Source organism: Elgaria multicarinata, chromosome 2 (assembly GCF_023053635.1).
Source record: "Elgaria multicarinata webbii isolate HBS135686 ecotype San Diego chromosome 2, rElgMul1.1.pri, whole genome shotgun sequence".
Taxonomy (NCBI): domain Eukaryota; kingdom Metazoa; phylum Chordata; class Lepidosauria; order Squamata; family Anguidae; genus Elgaria; species Elgaria multicarinata.
Genome location: NC_086172.1, coordinates 162,809,586 through 162,833,989, shown reverse-complemented (window position 1 = coordinate 162,833,989; position 24,404 = coordinate 162,809,586). Strand labels below are relative to the sequence as shown.

General features: G+C 40.4%; 1 protein-coding gene across 1 annotated transcript in view; it reads left to right on the top strand.

Annotated features, from left to right (window-relative positions):
- SETD3 (SET domain containing 3, actin N3(tau)-histidine methyltransferase) overlaps positions 1-21,701 on the top strand; it is a 60,621-nt gene extending 38,920 nt beyond the window's left edge. Inside the window, exons 9-13 of the mRNA XM_063118023.1 lie at positions 16,043-16,117; positions 17,477-17,643; positions 18,430-18,515; positions 19,135-19,295; positions 20,360-21,701. Of these exons, the coding sequence (XP_062974093.1) occupies positions 16,043-16,117; positions 17,477-17,643; positions 18,430-18,515; positions 19,135-19,295; positions 20,360-20,800 (930 nt within the window). The 3' untranslated portion in view covers positions 20,801-21,701. The remainder of the gene's footprint in view (positions 1-16,042; positions 16,118-17,476; positions 17,644-18,429; positions 18,516-19,134; positions 19,296-20,359) is intronic.
- The last annotated feature ends 2,703 nt before the right edge of the window (positions 21,702-24,404 follow it).

The following is a 24,404-nucleotide window of genomic DNA, read 5'->3' as shown; positions in this document are numbered from 1 at the left end:
TCTGTTGCAGGGAAAGGGGGTATTTCAGACCCCACCTAAGAAGCCCCACTTTCACCTGGGGCCTTTATCTCACCTGCCCTGAGCAAGAGCCATCCAATAAAGTTTACTTAAAAGTTTAACTTTTAACTTTTGTAAACCGCCCAGAGAGCTTCAGCTATGGGGTGGTATATAAATTTAATAAATAAATAAATATGGTGCCAGTTTTGTGCCCTTCCCACTCCTGTCATGTTGCCCTGCATACTGCACCCCCCATCTCTTACACACACACACACACACACACACACACACAGATGTGCAAACCCAACCCTCACGCAGGGCATCATGGGAGGAGCAGTTCCTCTTTCCTCGCTCTCTGCTTCGTCCCATTAGAAACAATACAATCCGGGGGGGTGGGGGAAGCATGGCCGTTGCCCCTAGCCACCGCCTGAGGCCTAGCAGCACCCTGTGAAGCCTGCCTGTTTGACTTGTTCTGTTTATAAAAGATCATTTAGCATTCACTGCCCCAGAAATGAAATAAATACATTTCAGGCTGAGAATGTGATGTCAGACTAGGCACTGTTTGGTGCAGAGCAAATAAGCTGGCACTGAACTGTAGAGCAATAGGAGATTGGTGTGGTCGGAGCAAATAAAAAAATATGTTTTGCTATTAAAGCTCAATCTTTGAACTTTTTTGAAGTTTCACAATTTTCTGCGTATCTACACTGCTCAAGCTTCAGTTTAAAAAACAAACGAGCAAAATAGGTCTGGTAGTTCTCTTAAGAAAAAGCCTTACACTGCCATATTCTTACATAAGACACCTCATCAAAATGCTGTCTTGATGGTGCTGCATTTGCCTGGGATTCAACATGCAGCAACCCGAGAGAAGGCAAAGAATGAGTGGTGTTTAAAACCCCTGCATTGTGCCAGTGCTCATTTCTGTTGAGAAAATAGAGATATTCTTTAACATATTCAGAACTCTGTAATAGGAATCTTAACTGTCGGCTGATTTAGTCAATGGTTTATGCTGCTACACCACATAAGAAACTTACAGCTTATCTGATCAGTTGCAAGTAGGGTAGAGTGAGATCCGTCTGTCTCGTACCAAAGAAACCTCCACATGTAGAAGTGCAGGGCCAGGGGATCATGGTCGGTCTTGATTTTTGAAGGGGATCTTTTGGCAAACTCCTTCATTTCTCAGCTCACCTAGTCCTGCTCCAGTGCATGCATCACCTAACTGCAAGTTTATATTGTGACCTCCTCTGAGGTGAATTGCTGATGTCCCCAGTCCCCACTGCCTGAACACTTCTGGACTGGAAGAAGAATAGAATGGCCCCAAATAATGCAAGAGTAAGCTTCTCCTCACCCAGTGAGGTTATATTAAACTATACAGAACACACACAAAAAGCCCTCCTCTCAATTTCAAACACAAGGTTAATCTGATAAAGTCCAACATCTCCACTTTCTCTCAGTTTCCTTTGACAGGAGGCTGGTCTAATTATCCATTCAGAGCTTACACCTCACTCATGAGTATCTTAAACCCAGACATAAGATACAATAAGATTCTTATTGACCTCATAAGTGAGGTCAATAAGAATAAAAAATGTATATTTCAACAAAAAATTATTATGAGTAAAACTATAAAAAGCATTTTTAAAAAAATCATTAGCAATGTACGTATATCTCTTGTCTGAAACTTTCTTATGCTGGTTGATTACAATGGAACCTGAAATATGATTTGTATTAAAATATCCTTCATAGTTAAAAGGTTAAATATTACAGATAATCCTTTAGAAGGACTCTCTTGCCCGTCACTTAAATTTACTCAGTAATTTGCTAGTTCTATGTACTTATCACTTCTGTGGAAGTTAAATACCTTAAGAAATAAATGTGAATTTTACATAATATTAAAGGCCAAGTCAAAATAAAAAAAGAAAAGTTACGAAATACAGGGTATTCCTCCCTGAAATCATGGAATAGATCTCTATTGAAGCTGTAAGAAAGCTACTACCTTTGCACTCCCTCAGAATTACATAATGGTACTAATCCTGCATAGCTCAATACAGTTCTTTGCAAGAGTAAATGAAATTATTCAACACCAACTTTGCATTTAATCCTGATGGCTGGAACAAAATCCAAAACTTGTTTGGCTGTAATAAGAGTATATTTTTGTGACTGTACTTGTTCCACCACAAAAATTCTTGTAAAAATATTGCTACTTCTGGGTAAAAGGACTGCTAAGAACTTCTGTTTTTCATTCTACCAATCTTTTGAATTTACTTGTTTTCTAGAAGTCATAAAAGTATATGTAAGTATAATACTGTGTATAATCTGTACAGCACCATGTACATTGATGGTGCTATATAAATAAATAAATAATAATAATAATAATAATAATAATAATAATAATAATAATAATAATGCAAGAATTGTATGGAGTCCCATTCAATGTAATTTATTCCCAGGTAAGTGTCTGTAGGATTATAGCCTTAGTCTTCTTGGTCTGGAATCCCAAATGCTTATACTGAAGTAGTAGTAGTATTGTCTATATAGCACTTTAAAGAGGCTAAAAGCAGTTCACATCATATTCTCAGTGCACCAGTTCTGTAAGGTAGGCTAGTATTATCCCTAGACTGTAGATTAAGACTGTGGATTGGGGTGGAGGAAAAGTTGAGAGCTAATTGGTTGCCCAAGGCAACTTAGTGAGTTTTTGATTTAGGTAAGTGTTAAAACAGGGATGTCCCAGCTCATGAGCTCTCAGGTCTTACTCATCTCAGTGGAACATCTCCCTGTGAATTTAGGAGCACAGTCTTGGCCTCTGTTTCCATATTAATGGTCCAGGAAATCCAGGCTTATTGCATGAAAGCTGGAAGATAGGTGGCGTTGCCTACTCTGAAGTCTGTCGCAAAGTTGGTGCTGAGATGTTTCTCCAGTCAGTCAGTTATAATGCATCTCTATTCTTGCTCTACCCCACGGGCCCTTTTTCTTCCACAAGCTAAATAATAAAAGGCTCTTTTGGTTTTAGTTGGAACTATGTCCATCCTGCTTTTTCTTGCTTCTGACACTACTAATTAGATCATCCTGCTCTAAGAACTCTGTCAAGAATACTGTCTTCATGCATTTCTCATTGTTATTTTTTAGCAGCATTGTGACTTGACAGTCAAATTGGGTTTTGAGCCCACTGGGCAGGGAATATAATCATTTAAAGACCAGGCAAAAGAGTCCAGTAACATTTGTATTAAAATAATAGAACAGCAGAATTAGAAGAGGTTCATGGGTCAAAAAATCTGCCCACTATATAGTTGGTACTAAGCACCATAGCTAGAGGAAAGAGGAAACATGTTTCTATTTTCCTGGGCAATTTCTGTACAATATCATTCCCCCACCCCCCACCAACAGTCCTCCCCCCCCCACCAGCCAAATTTATATTTTATTTATTTTTATTTATTTGATTTGTACTTCACCTTTGTCCCAAGAAAAATTACACTCAAGGTAGCTTGATATTTATTACTTAGTTCCACGACCATCTATCGCTTAGTTTCACAAACATCTATGGTGCTTCTCATAGTTGATGCCGAGTTCTGTGATGTCTCCCTAATATTTTTCACTATCATTGGGTTTGATAAAACAGACTTACAAGGTGGTGTGGAGGGGTATGGCCGTTTTGGTTTGTTTGCTTATTTATATAAAGCATTTTTATCCTGCTCTTCATCTAAAAAGGCTCACAGAGTGGCTTATATGCCATCAATAAAAACAAGACAATGAAGGAGAAACTGATGCAGAGGGGAGAGGAAAACAGGCTACCTTGGGCACCAATTCCTAAAGTTACATAATAGTTTTAATGAAAAACTGGAAGGGAAACAGTTCAGGAGAGGAAGAGCCATATGTAGTTGGTGTCTCAGCAGAGCTGATGGAGTGGCCAGCCTTCCCATCTCTCTGCTTTAACCTGATGGAATAGCTGCTGTAGTCTTTATTTGAAATGTAATTGGAAACAAAATGTGAAACCTAATAATAATAATACTTACTTGCCTGTCCCTCTGGATCGAGGCAGGTAAACATGCTTTGTTCACTGTAATTTAAAGACATAGGCGGCCATGAATTCTGAAAAAGTGATATGTATGTTGGGGAGGGGGTTTAAGCTTATCTGTGAGAAATTATAAATTCTGAAGTACCTTTCCGTAATTAAATACAATAAGCCTTGTTCAGATCTTCCACATCCAGTTCATGATCAAACTAGAGCTTTTTCTCCCTGATCTGGGGATTTTTAAGCAGTGAATTGGATTCTTTCAGCAGAGTTGATTACAATGAACATATTTCCAATGAATTTGTTTAATTTATTGATCGCTTTGAATTTCATTATGGCTTAGAGCAGGAACTTGCAAACTATACCCCCTGCCCCACAAAGGGTGATGTGGGTTCCTGACTTCAAACTATGTGTTGTTACTGTACACCTGGTTCATATGGCTTATATCTAATTGGTGGGTTCGCACTTACGGAATATGCTACCACTTGCACAAGATGGGGCACCCAATTTTTAACACTCTCAGCTACCTACTCCAGTCCTCTGTACAGTATTCCATACTGTTCTAGAGGGCTTTAAACTGAATTCTATGTGGGTGGGAGATGTAAACTTCGAGGCAACAATGGATGAAGGCCCATGCACCACAGTACAGAGAACAGCTCCAATAGTGCCCAAAAAGAGCGTCTACAACAATGTAAGAATGAAGCCTGGCTATGGTCTTCAATGTCTATATACTAATGCCCAGACTATGGGAAACAAACAGAACAAACTTGAACTCTTTAATATATGAAGGCAAATACGACTTGATAGGTATAACTGAAACTTGTGGGATGACTCCCATGACTGGAATATAGCAATTGAGGGATATAACTTGTTCAAAAAGTACAGAAAAAAATAGAAAGGGAGGTGGAGTTGCACTATATGTTAAAAATACTTACCCCTGCACAGAAATACAGGAGGATGAGCCTGGAAGACCCATCGAGAGCATCTGGATTAAAATAAATGGGGCAAGGAATAAAAGGAGCATGATAGTCAGAGTCTACTACCGACCACCCGATCAAGGAAAGATGAGGATGAAACTTTTGAAAAGCAAATTGCTAGTGTTTCAAGGAAATATGATGTAGTAGGGATGGGGGACTTCAATTACCCCAATATCTCTTGGGGGACAAATTCTGCCAAAACTGGTCCTTCCAAGAAATTCCTGATGTGTGGCTGATAACTTTCTCCTACAGAAAGTGGAGGAAGGAACTAGAGGATTGGCTATCCTTGACTTGATGCTGAGCAATAGAAAAGACTTAGTGGATAAAGTGACAGTTACGGGAACTCTGGGGGAAAGTCACCATGTCATACCTGAATTCTTCATTTTAAAGGAAGCAAAAAATGAGTGTAGCCGTGCACGTACTCTGAATTTTAAGAAAGCTGATTTTAATAAACTCAGAACTATGATAAGTAAGGTACCATGGCAAGTAGCTTAATGAGAAAAGGAGTCCATGATGGGTGGGAGTTATAAAAAAAGGAAATTTTAAAGGCACAATTACAAACAATTCCAACAAGGAAAAAAGATAGAAGACAACAGAAGAAACCAATCTGGCTTCACAAAAAGCTTAGAGATGACCTGAAAACAAACAAGGATACATATAGGAAGTGGAAGCAAGGCCAGGCCACAAAAGAAGAGTACAGGCAGGTAGCACAGAAGTGCTGAAATGGTGTTAGGAAGGCTAAAGCTGAAAATGAGCTGAGATTAGTAAGGGATGCAAAAAGCAATAAAAAGGCTTTCTTCAGATACGTGAGTAGTAAAAGAGAGAGGAAAGAAATGGTGGCTCAACTGCTTAATGAGGACGGCAAATTGATAACAGATGATAAAGAAAAGGCTGAAGTGTTCAATTTCTACTTTGGCTCAGTTTTCTCCAAAAAGAGGGTCTATAACCCACCTGGACATAGTGAAGCAAAAATTGAGGGAGCAGAATTGCAGTTTGAGATTGAAATTAGGAACACCTAATTTCAATTGAGATTGAAATTGGGAACACCTAATTTCTTTGAATGAGTTCAAATCTCCAGGGCCCGATGAACTGCATCCTAGAGTAATGAAGGGGCTAGCAGAAGAACTCTCAGAACCACTGTCTATTATCTTTGCAAAATCATGGAAGATGGGTGAGGTGCCAGACGACTGGAGGAGGGCTAACGTCCCTATCTTCAAAAAGGAGGAACCTGGGAACTACAGACCAGTCAGTCTGACATCCATCCCTGGGAAAATTTTGGAGCAGATTATAAAGAAGTCAGTTTGGAAGCACCTTGAAAACAATGCAGTGATTACTAGAAGCCAGCATGGATTTGTCAAGAACAAATCCTGTCAGACTAATCTGATCTCATGTTTTGATCATGTAACCTCCCTTGTGGACTGTGGGAATGCTGTGGATATAATATATCTGGACTTCAGCAAAGCTTTTGTCAAAGTGCCCCATGATATTCTGATTAACAAACTAGCTAGAAGTGGGCTAGATGGAATAACTATTAGGTGGATCCACAGTTGGCTACAGAATCGTACTCAAAGAGTGTTAGTCAATGGTACTGTCTCAAACTGGGGGAGGTAACAAGTGGGGTACCGCAGGGCTCAGTCCTGGTCCCAGTGCTCTTCAACATTTTTATTAAAGATTTGTATGAAGAGGTGCGGGGAACGCTTATCAGATTTACAGATGACACAAAATTGGGTGGCATAGCTAATACCCTGGAAGACAGAAACAAACTTCAAAGTGATCTTGATAGGCTGGAGCGCTGGGATGAAAATAACAGGGATAAATGCCAAGTTAAATGCCTAGGAAAAAGAAACTAAATGCACATTATTATTATTATTATTATTATTATTATTATTATTATTATTATTATTATTATTTATATAGCACCATCAATGTACATGGTGCTGTACAGATTACACAGTAAATAGCAAGACCCTGCCGCATAGGCTTACAATCTAATAAAGTTGTAGTAAACAATAAGGAGGGAAAGAGAATGCAAACAGGCACAGGGAAGTGTAAACAGGCACTGGGTAGGGTGAGGCTAACAGTATAGAGTCAGAACAAACTCAACATTTAAAAGCTATAGGGAAAAGAAAAGTTTTTAGCTGAGTTTTAAAAGCTGTGATTGAGTTGGTAGTTCTCAAGTGTTCTGGAAGAGCGTTCCAGGCGTAAGGGGCAGCAGAAGAAAAAGGATGAAGCTGAGTAAGGGAAGTGGAGGTCCTTGGGCAGGTGAGAAGCATGGCATCAGAGGAGCGGAGAGCACGAGCGGGGCAATAGTGTGAGATGAGAGAGGAGAGATAGACAGGAGCTAGACCGTGAAAAGCTTTGAAGGTCAGCAGGAGAAGTTTATATTGGATTCTGGAGTGAATTGGAAGCCAATGAAGAGATTTCAGAAGTGGAGTGACATGGTCAGAGCAGCGGGCCAAGAAGATGATCTTAGCAGCAGAGTGGTGGACAGAGACCAGCGGACTGATGTGAGACGAGGGAAGGCCAGAGAGAAGAAGGTTGCAGTAGTCCAACCGAGAGATAACCAGTGCGTGAACGAGAGTCTTGGCAGAAGAGACAGACAAAAATGGTCGAATCCTGGCAATATTATACAGGAAGAAACGACAGGATTTAGCTACTGCCTCGATATGAGGAATAAAGGAGAGCGAGGAATCAAATATAAAGCCAAGACTACGAGCTTCCTTGACCGGAGTAAGCGTGACATCGTTAACAGTAAGAGAGAATGAGAGGTGAGGAGAAGGTTTAGGAGGAAAAACAAGCAGTTCGGTTTTTGCCATATTAAGTTTCAAACGACGGTGAAGCAGCCAGGCTGAGATATCTGAAAGACATGCCGAGATACGATCGTGGACATCAGGAGAAAGTTCCGGAGATGAGAGATATAATTGTGTATCGTCGGCATACAGGTGATATTGGAGGCCGTGAGATTGGATAAGCTTACCCAAGGGCAGCATGTATAGAGAGAACAACAACGGGCCAAGCACCGAGCCTTGCGGAACCCCAACTGAAAGGGGAAAAGAGGAGGACGAGCTGCCGTTAGCCGACACGCTGAAAGAGCGACCCTCTAGATAGGAGGCGAACCAGTTATAGACAGAGCCACAGAGTCCAAGGTCATGGATGGGGGATACTTGGCTCAGCAATACTACAAACGAGAAGGATCTTGGAATTGTTGTAGATTGCAAGCTGAATATGAGCCAACAGTGATGTGGCTGGAAAATAAGTAAATGCTATTTTGGGAAGCATTAATAGAAGTACAGCTTCCAAATTGTGTGAGGTACTAGTTCCCCTTTATTTGGCACTTGTTAGGCCTCATCTTGAGTATTGCGTCCAGTTCTGGGCACCACACTTCAAGAAGGATGCAGACAAGCTGCAGCATGTTCAGAGGAGGGCAGCGAGGATGATCAGGGGTCTGGAAACAAAGCCCTATGAGGAGAGACTGAAAGAAGAGACTGGAGCAGAGAAGATTGAGGGGAGGCATGATAGCACTCTTGAAATACTTGAAAAGTTGTCCCACAGAGGAGGGCCAAGATCTCTGCTTGATCATCCCAGAGTGCAGGACATGGAATAATGGGCTCAAGTTACAGGCAGCCAGATTCTGGCTGGACTTCAGAAAAAACTTCCTGACTGTTAGAGCAATATGACAATGTAACCAATTGCCTAAGGAGGTCATGGGCTCTCTCATACTAGAGGCATTCAAGAAGCAGCTGGACAGCCATCTGTCAGGGATGCTTTAAGGTAGATTCCTGCAATAAGCAGGGGGGTTGGACTTGATGGCCTTATAGGCCCTGTCCAACTCCACTGTTCTATGATCCTATGATTATCAACCCCCAGGAGCAGCTTTTTAGGAGGTGCTAGAAACTGCACTGGGTAGGCGGATTTGATGAAAATAAGGTGACCTGCTGTGCACAAACGGAGAGGCTTTCCTCTAGTGCAAGGCCATTGTTGGATACCACCCTTTATGTTCGCTCATTGGTTGCTGCAGAAAGGCCAGCTAACCTCAAACCATATTTTTACCAGTAAGTCTTTTAAAATAAAAGTCTTAAGTTGCAAAAAAAAAAAATACGTTTTCCAGTGCAAATTCAGGTGAAGCAGTAGAAGTGTTCTACTGGTGTCTGGAGTTCAGTAAAATTTGGGCTGAGGACCAATAAACTGAAATTAAGTCTTGATAAAAATGGGCATTTTGCTGGTAGGTGGTTTGTGTGACAGGTATGTTGGTGTTCAACCTGTTCTGGGTGGGGTTACACTCCCTCTAAGGCAGTAGCAAGCAACCTGTGGCCCTCCAGAAGTTTTGCCCTACAACTCCCATCACCCCTCACTAAGGCTGATGGGACTCTGGAGGGCCACAAGTTGCTCGCCCTTGTTCTAAAGTATCAGTTTATAGTCTGGGGTGCTTTGTTACTGGAGGCCAAAGTGGCATCTGGGGTATGCAGTGTTTCTCATAACGAAAGCTGTTGTACTAGCTGCAACATCTCCTGTACAGAAATATCCTGGCCACAGTTGTCCACGTTCTGGTAACCTCCACATTAATGACTGCAATCCAATGTATATGTGGGGCTGCCTTTGATGACTACTCAGAAATTTTGGTTAATCCAAATTGCAGCAGCTAAGGTGTTAAGTTGGACCAGCCAAAAGGAACATATTCCACCAGCTATGTGGAAGCTAAGCTGAGGATGAAGCAAAAAGTTTGCATTTTAATTAAATATTTCTTCCTAATGTATCATTTTGATCATACCCTCATATATTTTTCTGTTCTAACTTGGTTATTAGTTACTTGTCGCTTCCCCATAATGTAGAAGGGAATGTTTCTCTGGAGCTTAATGAATGTTGAGAGCAATAGGAAGTGTGCTTATGGCTTTGAAGAAATGCAGGTCTGAACTCACAGTCAGAACTGTCCATTAACTCTTTGGATTTTCCCATGGTTCAGAGCCCTTGGCTTTGGCATTCTCTTTCCTCACCTCTTTCCTCCCTGTTGCATTTTCCCTGAGTGTCTGTGCTGGGGATTAACTAAGACTATGCTGCCAGTCCCTATAGGGGCAACAACCTGTGGCAGGAAAAGGAAAATCAGATTTGTAGAACTTTAAAAATCTAATATGCTTACATTTCAAGTTTTGCTCTTATTCAGTAATAGTTTAAATAAATCAAACAATGTGAAGAAAAGAATCACAAGAAGCCTTGAAGAGGGGAAACATTTCCACCATTGCAAGTGGGGGTGGAAAGGAGAGAGAAATAGGTTTATTGCAGGGTTTTTTTAAAATTCAGCATGGACTTCCAGTAGTTATCAGCCTTACAGGGCATTCATCCTCAGCACTGGCAAGAATGGCCATCCAGCAACCACATACTTTAAAAGACCCTGCAGCACATCTAAATATGAAGGTTGGCATCTAGTTATTCTGGCACATGAGGCAGAAAATCCCACAAGCAACTCTCTCATCTTTGACAATAAAACTACAATAGTAACACATTAAGTAACTAACAGTGTGCTGGCGCTGCCCTTCCATGACAGCCCAAATCTGCAGCCTGAGGCTGCTGCTTCACTCTGCTTAATAGTAGGGCTGTTCCTGTCCCCAAGAGCCAGTTATATGCTAGGGAGAACAGGAAATTGGGGGTGATCTTTGGTAAAATACAGTTGAAGGATATAGATAGCAAGTTTATGACACTGAAGATGCATTTGGGAGCACCATGCATGCAATGGGTAAAATGAGGGTGGGGGGTGAGTAGGAATTCTCAGTCACTGGGATTGTTCACATGACACAACAGCCCACCGTGGATTATTTTGAATATGCAATCCCCACTTGGTGTTTCTTCGCATTGTGTGAACTTGGTGAGCTTGGGTTATTAGGAGGTTAAACAACCTATTGTCTGTTTTAGGGTTATGCAAGGATTGTTTAACTCTCACATACCCCACACTCACCGGGTTTACATGAGATGACAACCCCCAAGCAGGGGTTGAACTTGCTGCCTGTGTGCACCGTGGCTCGTCATAGGTTAAATAACCCACGACAAGCCATGATGTGATGTCCAAACCTGGTCATTGTACGGAGATGCCCTAAGTGTTATTGTGGAAATGGAACTGCATTAAGACAGCAATCCAATGCTTGTCAAGCCTCCGCTGATCAGACATCCAAGATTGGAGCAGCTGACATTTTCAAAGCCCTGCCAGGTTCTCATTGGCAGGGCAGAAGTAATGGCAGAGCTGATTTTGACATTCCATTTCCCCCTCTGCAGGACTTCCCCACCCCTTGACTTAGATGACCTCCAGAGCTGGTCTTGATGTTCTCCATCTTATGGGTGTTGTTATGGGCTAGGAAGGCTGTAGATCTGGAAGATCCACTACCCTCACCAAGCTTAGAGTGCCAACCTCAGGGAGGAGGCTACTGTAGAGGTTTCATGGTGGTTTGGAGAGGAAGTACGTGCTCATATTTTCCTCTCTCAAGTCAGAGCCATCTACAGTGTTGGAGAGGAAAATTCACACAATCCTGTGGCCCCTGGGAGATCCTCCCCAAGACTATAGGATTGCCCTCTAAATGATTTGAAAGCCCTACAGAAAAATAACAGACTTCAGAGAGCTATCTAGGGAAAATAAATCAAGACTGAAAAATGTGTAGTGGGGGGAAAAGTAAAAATGAAGGCGCACAGGCAAGTTACACACGCCATAAAACCAGCCAGAAATATATAATATGCACATACATATTAAGCTTTTCATAATTTGCCCAGGGAACGTCTGTTACTGGGTGTATTAAAAATATAATAAGCTCACAAAGAACATTGAAGCACCTAAAAATAGGACTGTCACCCAATTAAAAAAGTTTTCGTTGATAAATCAATGAGTTAATCATTTAAATCTGCATATGAAAAATATGAAGCATACAAGTGGTGAGAAAAAGTTTGTGAACCCTAATGATAATTACGGATATTCCATAATTTTACCATGATAGCTTTCATCAATCAAAACCAGACTTTTTTCTAAATCCAGTAGAGTTTATATTAACCAATTTTGTGTCTTGTGAAATAAAATGATGTATACATTAGGCAAACAATGACTACTTATGAATCAGGGTATGTCCAAAAGTAAGTGAACTCCTGGTTGCATCAGCTCAGATAAAGTGAATAATTCGTATCAGGTGTTTTAAGTAATTAGGTAAAATTTCAGCAGTGAGTTTGGGAGGTCACACCCTATTAAAAAATCAGAAACTTGGTGAGTTTGGACTTCACCTTGTGGTGTGGAAAAATGTCATGCCACAATCAAAAGATTTCTTTGGATCTCATAAAAGCAGCTGTTGCTGCTTATCTGTGTAGAAAGGGTTACAAAACCATTCCTAAGTATTTGGGGCTCCACCAATTCAATGTCAGACAGATAGTTTACAAATGGAGACAGTTCAAGATCACAATCACTCTACCTAGGAGCGGTTGTCCTACCAAAATCTTTCCAAGAACAAGCCAGGAAAACAAAAAGAACCCCAAGTAATGTCCAAGGATCTGCAGGTGACTCTTCCCTTGTCTAATGTGAGTGTTCATGACCCAACAATCAGAAAAAGATTGAACAAGAATGGGAGGATAGCCAGGGAAAAAACCACTGCTCTCTGAGAAAAAAGAATACTGCTGCCTGTCGGAAGTTCGCTAAAGATCCCATAGATGAATCCCAGGACTTCTGAAACAATATTTTTTGCACAGAGGAGTCAAAGTTAGAACATTTTGGCCTCAATGGGAAACGTTATTTTTGGCAAAACAAACACTTGAGTTCGAACAGAAGAACTTCAAGCATGGCGGTGGGAATGTGATGGTTTGGGCCTTCTTTGCTGTCTCAGGACCTGGGGGTTTGCGGTCAGTGAGTTTCTGGAGGATAATGTCAGGCTCTCCGTTCTTGAGCTGAACCTGAACTGAAAGTGAGTCATGCAAGAAGACAATGATGCTAAACATACAAGCAGATCTACAAAAGAATGACTGCGGAAGAAGAAACTCAATGTTTTAGAATGGCCTAGTCAAAGTCCAGACCTAAGCCCCATCAAAATGTTGCAGCAGGACCTGAAGTGAACTGTTCATGCAAGGAAGCCCCCAAATGTCACTGACTTGAAGTAGTTCTGTAAGAAGGAATGGGCCCAAATTCCTCAAAACTGAAGTGAGAATCTGGGTAACAGTTACAGGAAACAATTACTTGAAGTTGTTGCTGCTCAAGGGGGTGCTACCAGGTGCTGAATCTAAAGGCCCATGTACTTTTTCCATACATGAATATTCTCTGTTGAATCACTTGTAAGTACATGAATGTTGGGAAAGCATCATGTTTGTATGTCATTTGTTTAATCAGGTTATCTATTGTTCTTTATCTAGGATTATGGGGTTAGATTAAGATCTAGTAACATTTTAGGTTGGAAATATATGACAATCCTAAGGGGTTCACAATACTGTATTCCCTTTGTATGTAGATGGTGATACATGTGGGGACAGAAAAAAGGGGAGAAACAGGTTCTCAGGATGCTTAAAATACTTTATTTCAAAGTCCAACACGTTTTGGTTTGTGTTCTTTCAAAGGCCTTCCTCGGGGGCAGGGTTGATAAGAGATGTCAGTTGCCATCGATTATCAAAGGAGATGATCACCTTGCTAGGAGTATTTCTGCAGACATCTCTTATCAACCCCGAGGAAGGCGTTGGGCTTTGAATAAAGGATTTTAAGCATCCTGAGAACCTGTTTCTCCCCTTTTTCCTGTCCTGACCTGGATGATCTCCTCTTTTTGGTTTTTTGATGATGATACATGTGCCACAGCAAGCAAAGTCTAAGAAGAGGCATTCTCTACTCTGTGAGATAGAAGTGGTGCCTCTTAGGAACATAGGATGCTGCCTTATACTGAGTCAGACCATTGGTCCACTTAGCTAACTATTCTTGACACTGAATGGCAGTTTTTCAAGTACTTAAAAATAATTTATAAAAAAACCTCCTTTACCTGATTAATCAAATATTTAAAATCCTAGGCTCAACAGAGGCCCATTTTACCTCTTCACTTAAAAACTTTCTGGAAGTTGGTGAAGACCTTCCTTTTAAGGAAGGTAATTTTTAGTGGGTAAATTTACTTGCTGTTTTGACTAGTCTACGACTGGGTTCACACAACATGGTAACACACCCAGTATGGTTTGTTGTTGAACCATTGGATATCATGTTACTTGAACACAGCCCATCTTCTGCAGGATGTTTTATTGTGTAGTCTGAACACAGAATGTTTTCTGCAGGGTTGCTAGTTACCCATGCAGTGTGGCTTGTTAACCACCCTGAACAACAAGCCATGGGGTCTCCAGGTGGCTTGTTCAGGAAAAAATAAACCACACTGCATGGTTAACAAGCCACCTTGCCGAAAAAGTGCTGTGTTCAGGCAACACAATAACCCACCTTGCAGAAAACATTCTGCTTTCTAACAACACAATAACTCACCCTGCGGAAAACGTGCTTCATTCAGACAACATGATAATCCATTGTGGGTTAGTGTGTTGTATGACTCTAGCCTGTTTTTGTAATATATATTTTGAATACTTTTCATTGCTGTGTGTTGTGTCTTTCCACTGCTGTTTTGTGTTTTATGTTCTAAAGGCATGTTTTTAATGTTTAAATTTTCTTTTTCTTTTTTTGTGAACTTCCTAGAAGTCTTTGGAGACTAGGGTGGATATAAACGTTTTGAAATAAATATATTTAATATTGACTAAACATTGCAGCCCAATTGAAAGCGCTTCTAGCATTTGGTTTCACCTTACAGTTCCATGACACTACTGTGTCTGAATAATATGCTTTTACTTGTTGGTATGTTTTCTGTGTTGCATAACATGATTGTTCAAGAACATTGCAATTTTATGAAAATCGCATTGTGGGATTTCTCATGTTAATGTGAGTCTCTTTAGCCTTCATGATTTTTAAAAGAAATATGGTTAAGTGGCAACTCCTTCCTCTTTGACTGTTCCTACAATAAAATCCCTTCAGAATCTAAGAATAATTATCTAAATTTCAAATAAAGGGATTATTTGCAAGTTAATTGGAGTACTCTGAAGAGAGGATCCCCCAAAGATTCACAGTTATCCACCCCTCCTTTTGATTTAGAGAGATGAAAAATGCATTGAGAGTTGAAGTTTGTGGCAAAGAATCTAGTTCTTTTAGTGCAATGCTGAAGAGTGCCTCATGGGAGAGACTAGAAACTTAACGACACATTACTTCCTTCGTATTTAGATGATAATGCACATGTCATAGCAGGCAACATCTGAGAAGAGGCCTTCCCTGCTCTGTACCAGTATGGGTTAGCTAAGGATCAGCAAGAAGTGGTCTAAAAGGGCACAGCTTTCTGAACAAACCTCAAGTAGACTTTCCCCATCATTTGTAATGCAGAGGTTTAAAGTTAATTAGGACTCATTCCCACATTACCCGTTCTAATGCGGGAACATGTGTAATCAAACTTCCTTTTGCCTATATATTATGTAGGTGACAGAAACTGAAGAATGCTTCCTAGCATAAGTGTTTGCCCTGTGCTCTACCGAGTACGCTGGGCATGGAGAACATCTTCGTTAGAGCCATCATTGCTCACTCACCCTCTGCTAATGCTGCTTTCCTCTGAGTTAATGGATTGTAGCTCCTGGTCAGGAGCTTCCCACAAGCTGTGGAAGTAGGAGTGTCAGTCCATTTGCAGTGGGGAAAGGAGCCACGGAAGGAAAGCAAGTGAGCAACAATGGCTCTAGCAGAGATGCTCTCCATGCCCAGAGTACAAGCTAAGGCAAGAGGAGAGTGAGCATGCTGGTAAATGCTCTCTAGCTGCTGCTTTCTTATTAGTCATTGAGGAAAGGACCATGTTTTCTTCTTCTGGGGGTTAATAAAAATAGAGAGGCGCTTGGTTTGTTTGCTTTGTCGAAGGATAGTATGTGTGCACCCTTAGAAACTGCTTCTGATTTTTAAAAAGTTTTAGATTATGGTCCTTTTGAAGGAAAAGCAGGTTCCTGAAAATAAGGTAAACCATAAATGCTAAGAACGTTGTTTCTCCCCCCCCCCTCTCTCTCTCTTTACTAGATTACTACAGGCTACAACTTAGAAGATGACCGTTGTGAGTGTGTAGCACTTCAAGATTTTAAGCCTGATGAACAGGTAATCTCGAGAAGTGTGTGTGTGTCATTTACTATTTGAAACTCTGTATGTAGAGGCCCTGCATGTATAGCTGCTTTAAAGAAATGTGGTTTCTACAGTTGCCTGGCTACTTAGTAAATATAAACAATTTTAATTTAGCTTCATGAGTATTGCTAACTTGCACTAGAATTTTCCTTTGAGACCTCCCTTACAAATAGGTTGTTAAAAACATAGAAGCATTTTCTAAGTCATAATAGAAACTACATTTGTCAGTGCAAAGGAAGAAGAATGGTCTTTCTCCATCTAAAGCAGCCTTACCCTTTCGCCATAAGTAACGCAACCATTTTATGCTGTGAATGATAGTAGATTGGTAGAAAGGTACATGTATCTTGGGTGAGACCTGACCTGAACATCATCAGTTGGACAATCATTGTTTGTTCAGCATCTTGGTATTTGACATTATTTTATTCTCATTCCACAACTTCCTGACTTCTTACCACTTACCTGTCCAGAAAATAAAAGATGATGTCACTAACCAATTCAGCTGTCAGAATCCATTTTCCAAGGGATATATAGCTGCTTTTAACAGCTATCAATATCTGTCTTCAGCATTCCGTTCTAATATCTCCGAGACACATGTCCGGTATTGCATGTTGACCGTTAATTTCTGGAGACACCAGCTATGGAGTATAAAGAACTGTTTGTTCTGCTGCTGATACTCTATGCTGTCACAAGAATGTGAAGTGGGCAGTTCACATAAGTTTACAATGGGCTGGTTTGCACAAAATGCTAAAACAATGTTTAGCCCTCTGTGGATAAGCCTAAATTAACCTGAGCAAAGCGTTGTGCTTGCACACTCACCTCCCTTTTCCTCATCACTTGCAGCCAGGATAAGGTGACAGAATTTCCAGCTGGCTTATTACATATGAACCAGAAATCATGGCTTAAAATTGTTCTCTCTTATTTGTTTAGAATTGATCACAACAAACCTTACTCTCTTGGTAAAGCCACTCTGCTCAGTTCATGGTACTGGACTGCACTTGTGTCTGAACTCCGTTGCTCTCGGATTCTGGTGCTGTGTGCTGTTCTGAAGGCAGCCAATAGAAGAGCGTTAGACACATGCAGATAGAGGTCTAAATGTGCTAGTCCAGAACAGAAATCTATTGAGGCTTTGACCAGTGTCAAAAGTCTAAGCAAAAGCACTTTTGTGGGGTTAAAATTTGCATTGTGTATTGTTTAAAGGTAGCGTTTTCACAAGCATTGTGTTTTGCAGTGCTATAGTATTGGGGGGTGGGGTTTGGTCTAATGTGCAATTTGTCATTCCAAGAGTTGATCCTAAGCTATTTTTCTGTCCCTTCACTTCTCTTTTCATCCTCCTAGATTTACATTTTTTATGGCACTCGGTCAAATGCTGAATTTGTGATCCACAGTGGGTTTTTCTTTGATAATAATTCACATGACAGAGTGAAAATAAAGCTTGGAGTGAGTAAAAGTGACAGGCTGTATGCTATGAAGGCAGAGGTCTTAGCTCGCGCTGGCATCCCAACGTAAGTCAAACTGAAAGAGACTGCTTTTATCTTGAAATATTTCAAGCTTTAAAGTCCAGTAGAACATTATAGCATAACTGTTGTTCAGTAATGTAGGTGAAGTCTAATATCTCCCTCCTATATATTTTTCTTAAATTGCTGCTATAAAACATGTTTACCTGTTATAAAGCATGTTTGCAAGCATCCTTAAAATCACTTAATTATCTATTTGGGGAGGGGGCCAGTTTGCTATTTTTACTCTCTGCTTCCCTTCATTATAGAAGTGCTGTCGTGGTCTATTTGTGACCTTTACTGCTTCCAACATCCTTCATTTTTGAACCATAAATTCAAATACATTGTGTTACTTTTGAGCCATAATCCTTTTAATTCAAGCTATTTTATGATATGCAGTCGCTGTTTTGGGGCTGGATTGCCGGCCCTCTTACTAAATTGAATAGGATTTCTTCTAATGAATTTTTCAATAATTACTGACACTCAGTATGTCCTAGGAGCACTGCTCACAGTTTGAAGTTTGGAAATGAGATTTGTGTAGGTTTTACACGGTGACAACTGAAGGCATGCACACATTTTAATAGTAATATTTTAGTGGCCTATTATAGAGGAGAAATTGTTCGACTTTTATCTTGGAGATGTTGGAATAGCTTCAGTTTAATGCACAGAAATTGGATTGACCCTTTATATCTCCACGACAAGAATAACTATTATAAATTAAGGCTTTTCATATTAGATGATCAAGCTACTATAGATTGACTTCTCATTCCTCCCCCCCCCCTTTTTTTTTTTTAGTTCCAGTGTTTTTGCCTTGCACTCAACGGAGCCTCCGATCTCTGCTCAGCTTCTGGCTTTCCTTAGAGTATTTTGTATGACTGAAGGTAAAAACAAACAAAATAGATTTGTATCTGATTTGTTATATTGTTTTGAGGTCCAAATTATGAAATGGGGCTGTGGGAATTTCAGTCTTACAGACAAATCCAAAAAAGTTACTGGTCCACAAAAAAAAAAATCAGTTTATGGCATACTTTGCAAAAGTTCCCCTTCCTGACTGTCTAGTGGAAAGTATTTCTTGCCAGAGTGAGTAGCTGTTTACAAGCCTAGTTTAGAAACTAAAATATATCCTGCATGGTTTTTATTCAACTTTTCCAGCCTCAAAGAGATGCTGTAATGAGAAGGAAGGTAAATTGTGAAGATAAGTGCAATAGTGAACCAGCTGTTCACCTCTCTGTCAGTGGTGAGACCTTCTTGGGCAGCAGTCTGGGAGTAAGTCTCTTTGAACTAGTGGCTCCTACTTCAGAACAAACGTAGATCATGATGTTTGCCTTATTGGTGAACAAAATAAATGGTACAATTACTGGGTGTACTGCAGTATAGTTTGGAGCTTTTTCTTTGAACAACAGGAAGTTTGGAAGGGAAAAACACTATTCACACTATTTAGCTGTGTCAGTAGCTAGAATAAATGGAATAATTGCTGATTGTACTTTCTCCTCCTGGCAGATGAGCTGAAGGAACACTTGATAGGAGAGCATGCAATTGACCGAATCTTCACTCTTGGCAATTCTGAATTTCCAGTGAGCTGGGACAATGAGGTGAAACTTTGGACATTCCTGGAAGCCAGAGCATCTCTCCTATTGAAAACCTACAAGACAACTGTTTCAGTAAGAGTTCTAAAAGCATGCACTTTCACATACTAATAAGCTTCACTTTTCCTGATCTAATCTCCCGAATACTAGTAATGAGTTACCCTTCCTGTGATTACTCTGGCCTCTCTTCCTCTGCCTAAGAGATGTTTAAAGATGTACAAACTCATTACCTTACTGCGACACTGTAGGTTGTATTTAGCCTTTGATTTCGAAAGTGGATCTGAGTTGGTCATGGGCCATAATTCTGAGAACACATGCTGGGTTTCATGCTTTGTTTTCCTGACAGCAGCCTTGAGCCACTTTATAACCATATTTGAAACTTGGGAGTTGTAAAAACAATTTCTTACTGCTTCTTTGCATAGTTGGGGAGGGGGAAGAAGATAAGGTTTGTTTATGCTTACTTTTGATTTATAAGCACTTCTCAGACAATCTTAGGGTAACTACTCTGAAGTATCACCATGGACATGGAAACTCTTGCGTATTCTTAAAGAGATTCTTTGAATTTCAAACATCTCCTTTGCTAGTCCTCCACTAACTCCATGATTCTGAGACCATCTCATGCTGAATGTTACCTGCTGTCTGTTCTCCCTTGCTGCCACTCATGCCTGTAGTATCTTCATAATCCCACCTTTCTCCCTTCATAGTACACCTCAACAGCCACTTCTTTAATGAAATCCTTAGCTCGTTCCCCCATTGTTCATTTCCAACTGCAGCAAAGTCTAAAATACATACAGCTTTGTCAAGTTTTGGATCAGAAGCTCCTTGAGGCAGGGACCAGCTTTTTCTTCATGCTGTGTATATCATCTTTCCCTGACCTGCTGCCCTCTAGATATTTTTTACGACAATTCCTCAGCATTCCTGATAATTGGCCATGCTGGCTGGAGTGCTGTGAGTTGAAGTCCAAACATCTGGAGAGCATCAGGTTGGGGAAGGCTGATGTACATGATGGCAGTGATGTTATGATCAATACATCATAATATAAATCTGATGGCATATGCCACTTACAGATGTACAGCCGAAGTCATGCTTAAATTTTGATAAATGCATTGTGTTTTATTCCCCCTCCTTTGCCCTTTTAGGAGGACAAATCCTTTTTAGACACACACGACCTTGCCTGTAATGCCACAATGGCTATTAAATTGCGTTTAGGCGAGAAAGAAATTTTGGAGAAAGCAGTCACGAGTGCAGCTGCCAACAGAGAATACTACAGTAAACAAATGGCAGAAGGAGCTCTCCTCCCAAAGTATGAAGAGAGCAATATCGCCTTGCTGGAGAACACTGTGGCAGACTCAAGACTCCCAATTGTCTTGAGAAACTTGGAGGAAGAGACAGAGGAGCAAGAGGACTTAAAGATTGAGGAAACCATTGGTGGAGAAGCAAATGGATTTGTGAATGGTGACAATTCTTTGCTTAATGGGACCAAATCAGAAAATGAAAACCTAAATCAAGAGGAAAGCAACAGAGAGACTGAAGATGCCAAAGAATCTTCTTCAGACAGTACTGATGAGGTTAAAGAATAGCTCTAAAATAGTTTTGACTTTATTGTGAAATTGAAAACTAGCAGGTGTTCTTTTCTCCTTCTTCTTTGAACAGTGATTTACATTGGTGTTTCCTAACAGTTCTTTCTGCAGAGGAAAATGTTTTTTGCTGCTTTATAATAAAAAACACAGATTTTTAAGTTATTTAAAAGATTTAGCATCCCTTTTCTATTAAGATTGCCATCTTGCTTTTGGAAGACAGGGGGTGGGTCAGAAAAAAATGAAAAAAGATGCCTTTGCCCCCCCTTGGTTGGGACTATATGTTTACTTCCTAGGTAAGAGTTCAGCTTTATCTGCTGTCTTTCTGTTCTGTTTACTCTGACTTCTAAAATTCAAAGCTTGTTTTCTGCAATTTGCCCAAGGAGGTGGCAAGACTTGACTATTTGTTATAAGCAGAAAACAGAACAGCACAAGGAGTGGATAGAAAAGTTGGGAGAGACTGAGCTGCGTACAGCCAGGTACACTGCTCCCTAAAAAGGTAAGGTGGCAACCTTATTTTCCTTAGGTTTCAAAGGTTGATAAAGAATACAAATTATATTCTAATTACAGTGGTTTTCTAAGAATTTTGGTTTATTTCATGGTTTGGTTTACTGTACAAGAAACTTTATTCCCGTTTTCTCCTCCTTAAAATCAAAGTGCAAAGCTACGGTACATCCATTAATACTTTTTTTAAGCTTGCCTTCTTTTTCCTCCTGTTTTTTTTTAAATGGCACTGTTTTATTTGGTGAAGAAGAGATTGGAAACATATCAGCCAGACTACAGCTTTAAAAAGTGTTGTTCAAAGTGAGGTTGCTCCCCAGCTTTTTCAGATTTCACAAATAGCTAGAGGTTTTCAAAGCTACACTTTTGACTAAGAAAATTATTAAAAGTAAAACTTTATTAATTTGTGTCTGTTACTTTTCATTAATGTTGCATGGCCATAAGCATTGAACGTGTTTACTTGAAAACAAACTTTACATTTCAGCTTCAGAGCATTCAAGGCAGTTGGTGTAGTAATGGTAAGCAACAGTATATTTTGGGTCATGGATACTTAAAGCATGTTTATTTGGGCCACAATCCAGAGAAAGTCCGTGTCCCATTCACATCAGCAGGTTATTAGTGGTTAATTGCTGAACTGAAACACTGCCTTTTAGTTACCTTTCTGTTACTGTCAAAAAGCAGGCTGCTCTGAAGTGGTCCGATGGTGAACACTCCTGAAGATTTTAGATTCAGAGGAACACAGTCAGTGTGTCTCCAAAAATTACTAAATTTCTCTGCATGCTCTCCATATAAGGAAAACACCAGGGTCAGGGAGAGAGGAGGTAGTTTTGTGACTGGCAGCTCTAGCTTCTAATCACAGTGTATGGTTTACTGACCCCAGTGTTTTGGGGGAGGGATGTTGAAGTAATATTATCACAGGACTGATCTAGTGTTCCGTGCACTTTCCTAGGTTTTTCTCCCAGGAGCAGGGTCATCTGAAAAAGATTTGATGGCATATGTGGGCCCTGGGACTATGCAGTTCTTTCTGCCTCTGCCATTATATGCTCCATGTCCATCCCTGTCCTATTACACATGAGCAGAAAACAAAAGTAGCCTTAAACTCTTTTTCATTCATCATAAGCCACTGCACCTATCCTAAATTTTTGCAGGTTTCTTTCCTAGGGACACCTCTGTGACATAAGCCATTTTCATGCAAATTATGAAAACAAAACCCCACATGGGTTTTGAATTATGGGAAGTAATTCACTTACTTCCCCCCGCCTCAAATTTGAACACTCCCTTCCACCAAAAAACATTGCCCCATCTTTCTGTAATTTTGCGGGTTTCTTAACTAGAACCTCCTCTATGTGGTATGTCATTTTCCTAACAATTGCCTGCAAAAAGCATAGGGGGAGAATCATCATCATCATCAACATCAACATCTTCATCATCATCCCAAAGTCTAAAGATTTTTTTTGCACAAAGCTATTTGTGGCCTATTTATTTCAAACTTGGCAGATTTGATATCCTCTGAAGTGGCAACCATCCTTGCAAATGTTATCCAGTTTTGCTAAGAAATAAAAAATAATGCTATTGACGGTTTCCTTTTAAAAAAGAAAACGACAAAAAATATATTTAAGAGCATGTAGCACAAAAGGCCTTGCACCTATTTGTCTGAGATCACGCCCAGGTCCCAATCTGGTCTTCCAAGTTTCCCTTTGCCCTTTCTCACAAGTATTTATCGTTTGGAGGTTCCCCAGCTTTTGTGCAATCCCCCACCCCCATTCTAAAAGGTTGAAATGCCTTTCCTAAGTCCTGGTAATAAGAGGTTTAAACTATAATAGGCTATTTTTTTTAAAAAATGGCCCTGTCCCTTTTGCCTTTGGACCTGGACACCACTGGAATGCAGCCCCCAAGGGTTTCTTTGAAATTGAATTTGGTCCTTGGGCTGAAAGAGGTTCCCCACCCCTGCTCTAGCCTGTGTGATTATTGGCAGAGCTAGGGTGGCCTTGTTACAAACCAGAAGGGCTTACAGAATTATAATGGGAGTTACTTTCTTTGGAGTGAGAAAGACGGTCAGTAGAATTTCTAGTGTTCATGGTGGGTCTCCAGTATAACTGGATAACTCCATATCCCTCTCTACAATTACCAGAAGCAAAATAAGCAAATCTATGCAAATCTATTACTTTGCACAAATCATCATGTAGGAACGGTTTTTTGAATCATCTTGCAGAAACTTTTGACAAACTATTTTATTGTAAAGTTTCTCTCTTTATAATTTTTTTTAAAAAAAAAAATACTCCGCTGCGATTCTGCTTTGGTACTTTGTGGTATACAGAATAAACATTAAAAAAAATGTGGATCTTAAACCAGTACAGTAAAATAAAACAAACAAACAAAAATGAATCAGAGGTTTCACTGAAAACTACAATAGTACTTGCTGCATTTTCCAGCAAAGGTCTTAGGTGTTAAAAGCTTAAAAAACTTACAGCCTACATTTATACCCTATGGTGTGGCCTGGCAAGCATCCTGGGGAGACTTCTTTAACAACTGCTCACATTCAGAAAAAAGATGGCATTATTAGTCAGCTTCTACATACAAAAAGGGTGCTTCTAGAATATCCTCTCCCAGACAATTTGGGGTTTAATGACAATCTTGAATCAGATGCAGGAGCCAGTGGAGCTGAGCAAGAGCAGATCAGCAGGTGTACCAGAACATTCTCTGGGTTAGCTGCATAGAATCAAGAGTAGAGCTGGAAGGGGCCTATAAGGCCATTGAGTCCAACCCCCTGCTCAATGCAGGAATCCACCTTAGAGCATCCCTGACAGATGGTTGCCCAGCTGCTTCTTGAAGGTCTCTAGTGTGGGAGAGCTCACAACCTCCCTAGGTAACTGGTTCCATTGCCATACTGCTCTAACAATCAGGAAGTTTCCCCTGATTTCCAGCCGGAATCTGGCTTCCTGTAACTTGAGCCCGTTATTCCATGTCCTGGACTCTGGGATGATCAAGAAGAGATCCTGGTCCTCCTCTGTGTGGCGACCTTTCAAGTACTTGAAGAGTGCTATCATGTCTCCCCTCAATCTTCTTTTCTCCAGGCTAAACATGCCCAGTTCTTTCAGTCTCCTCA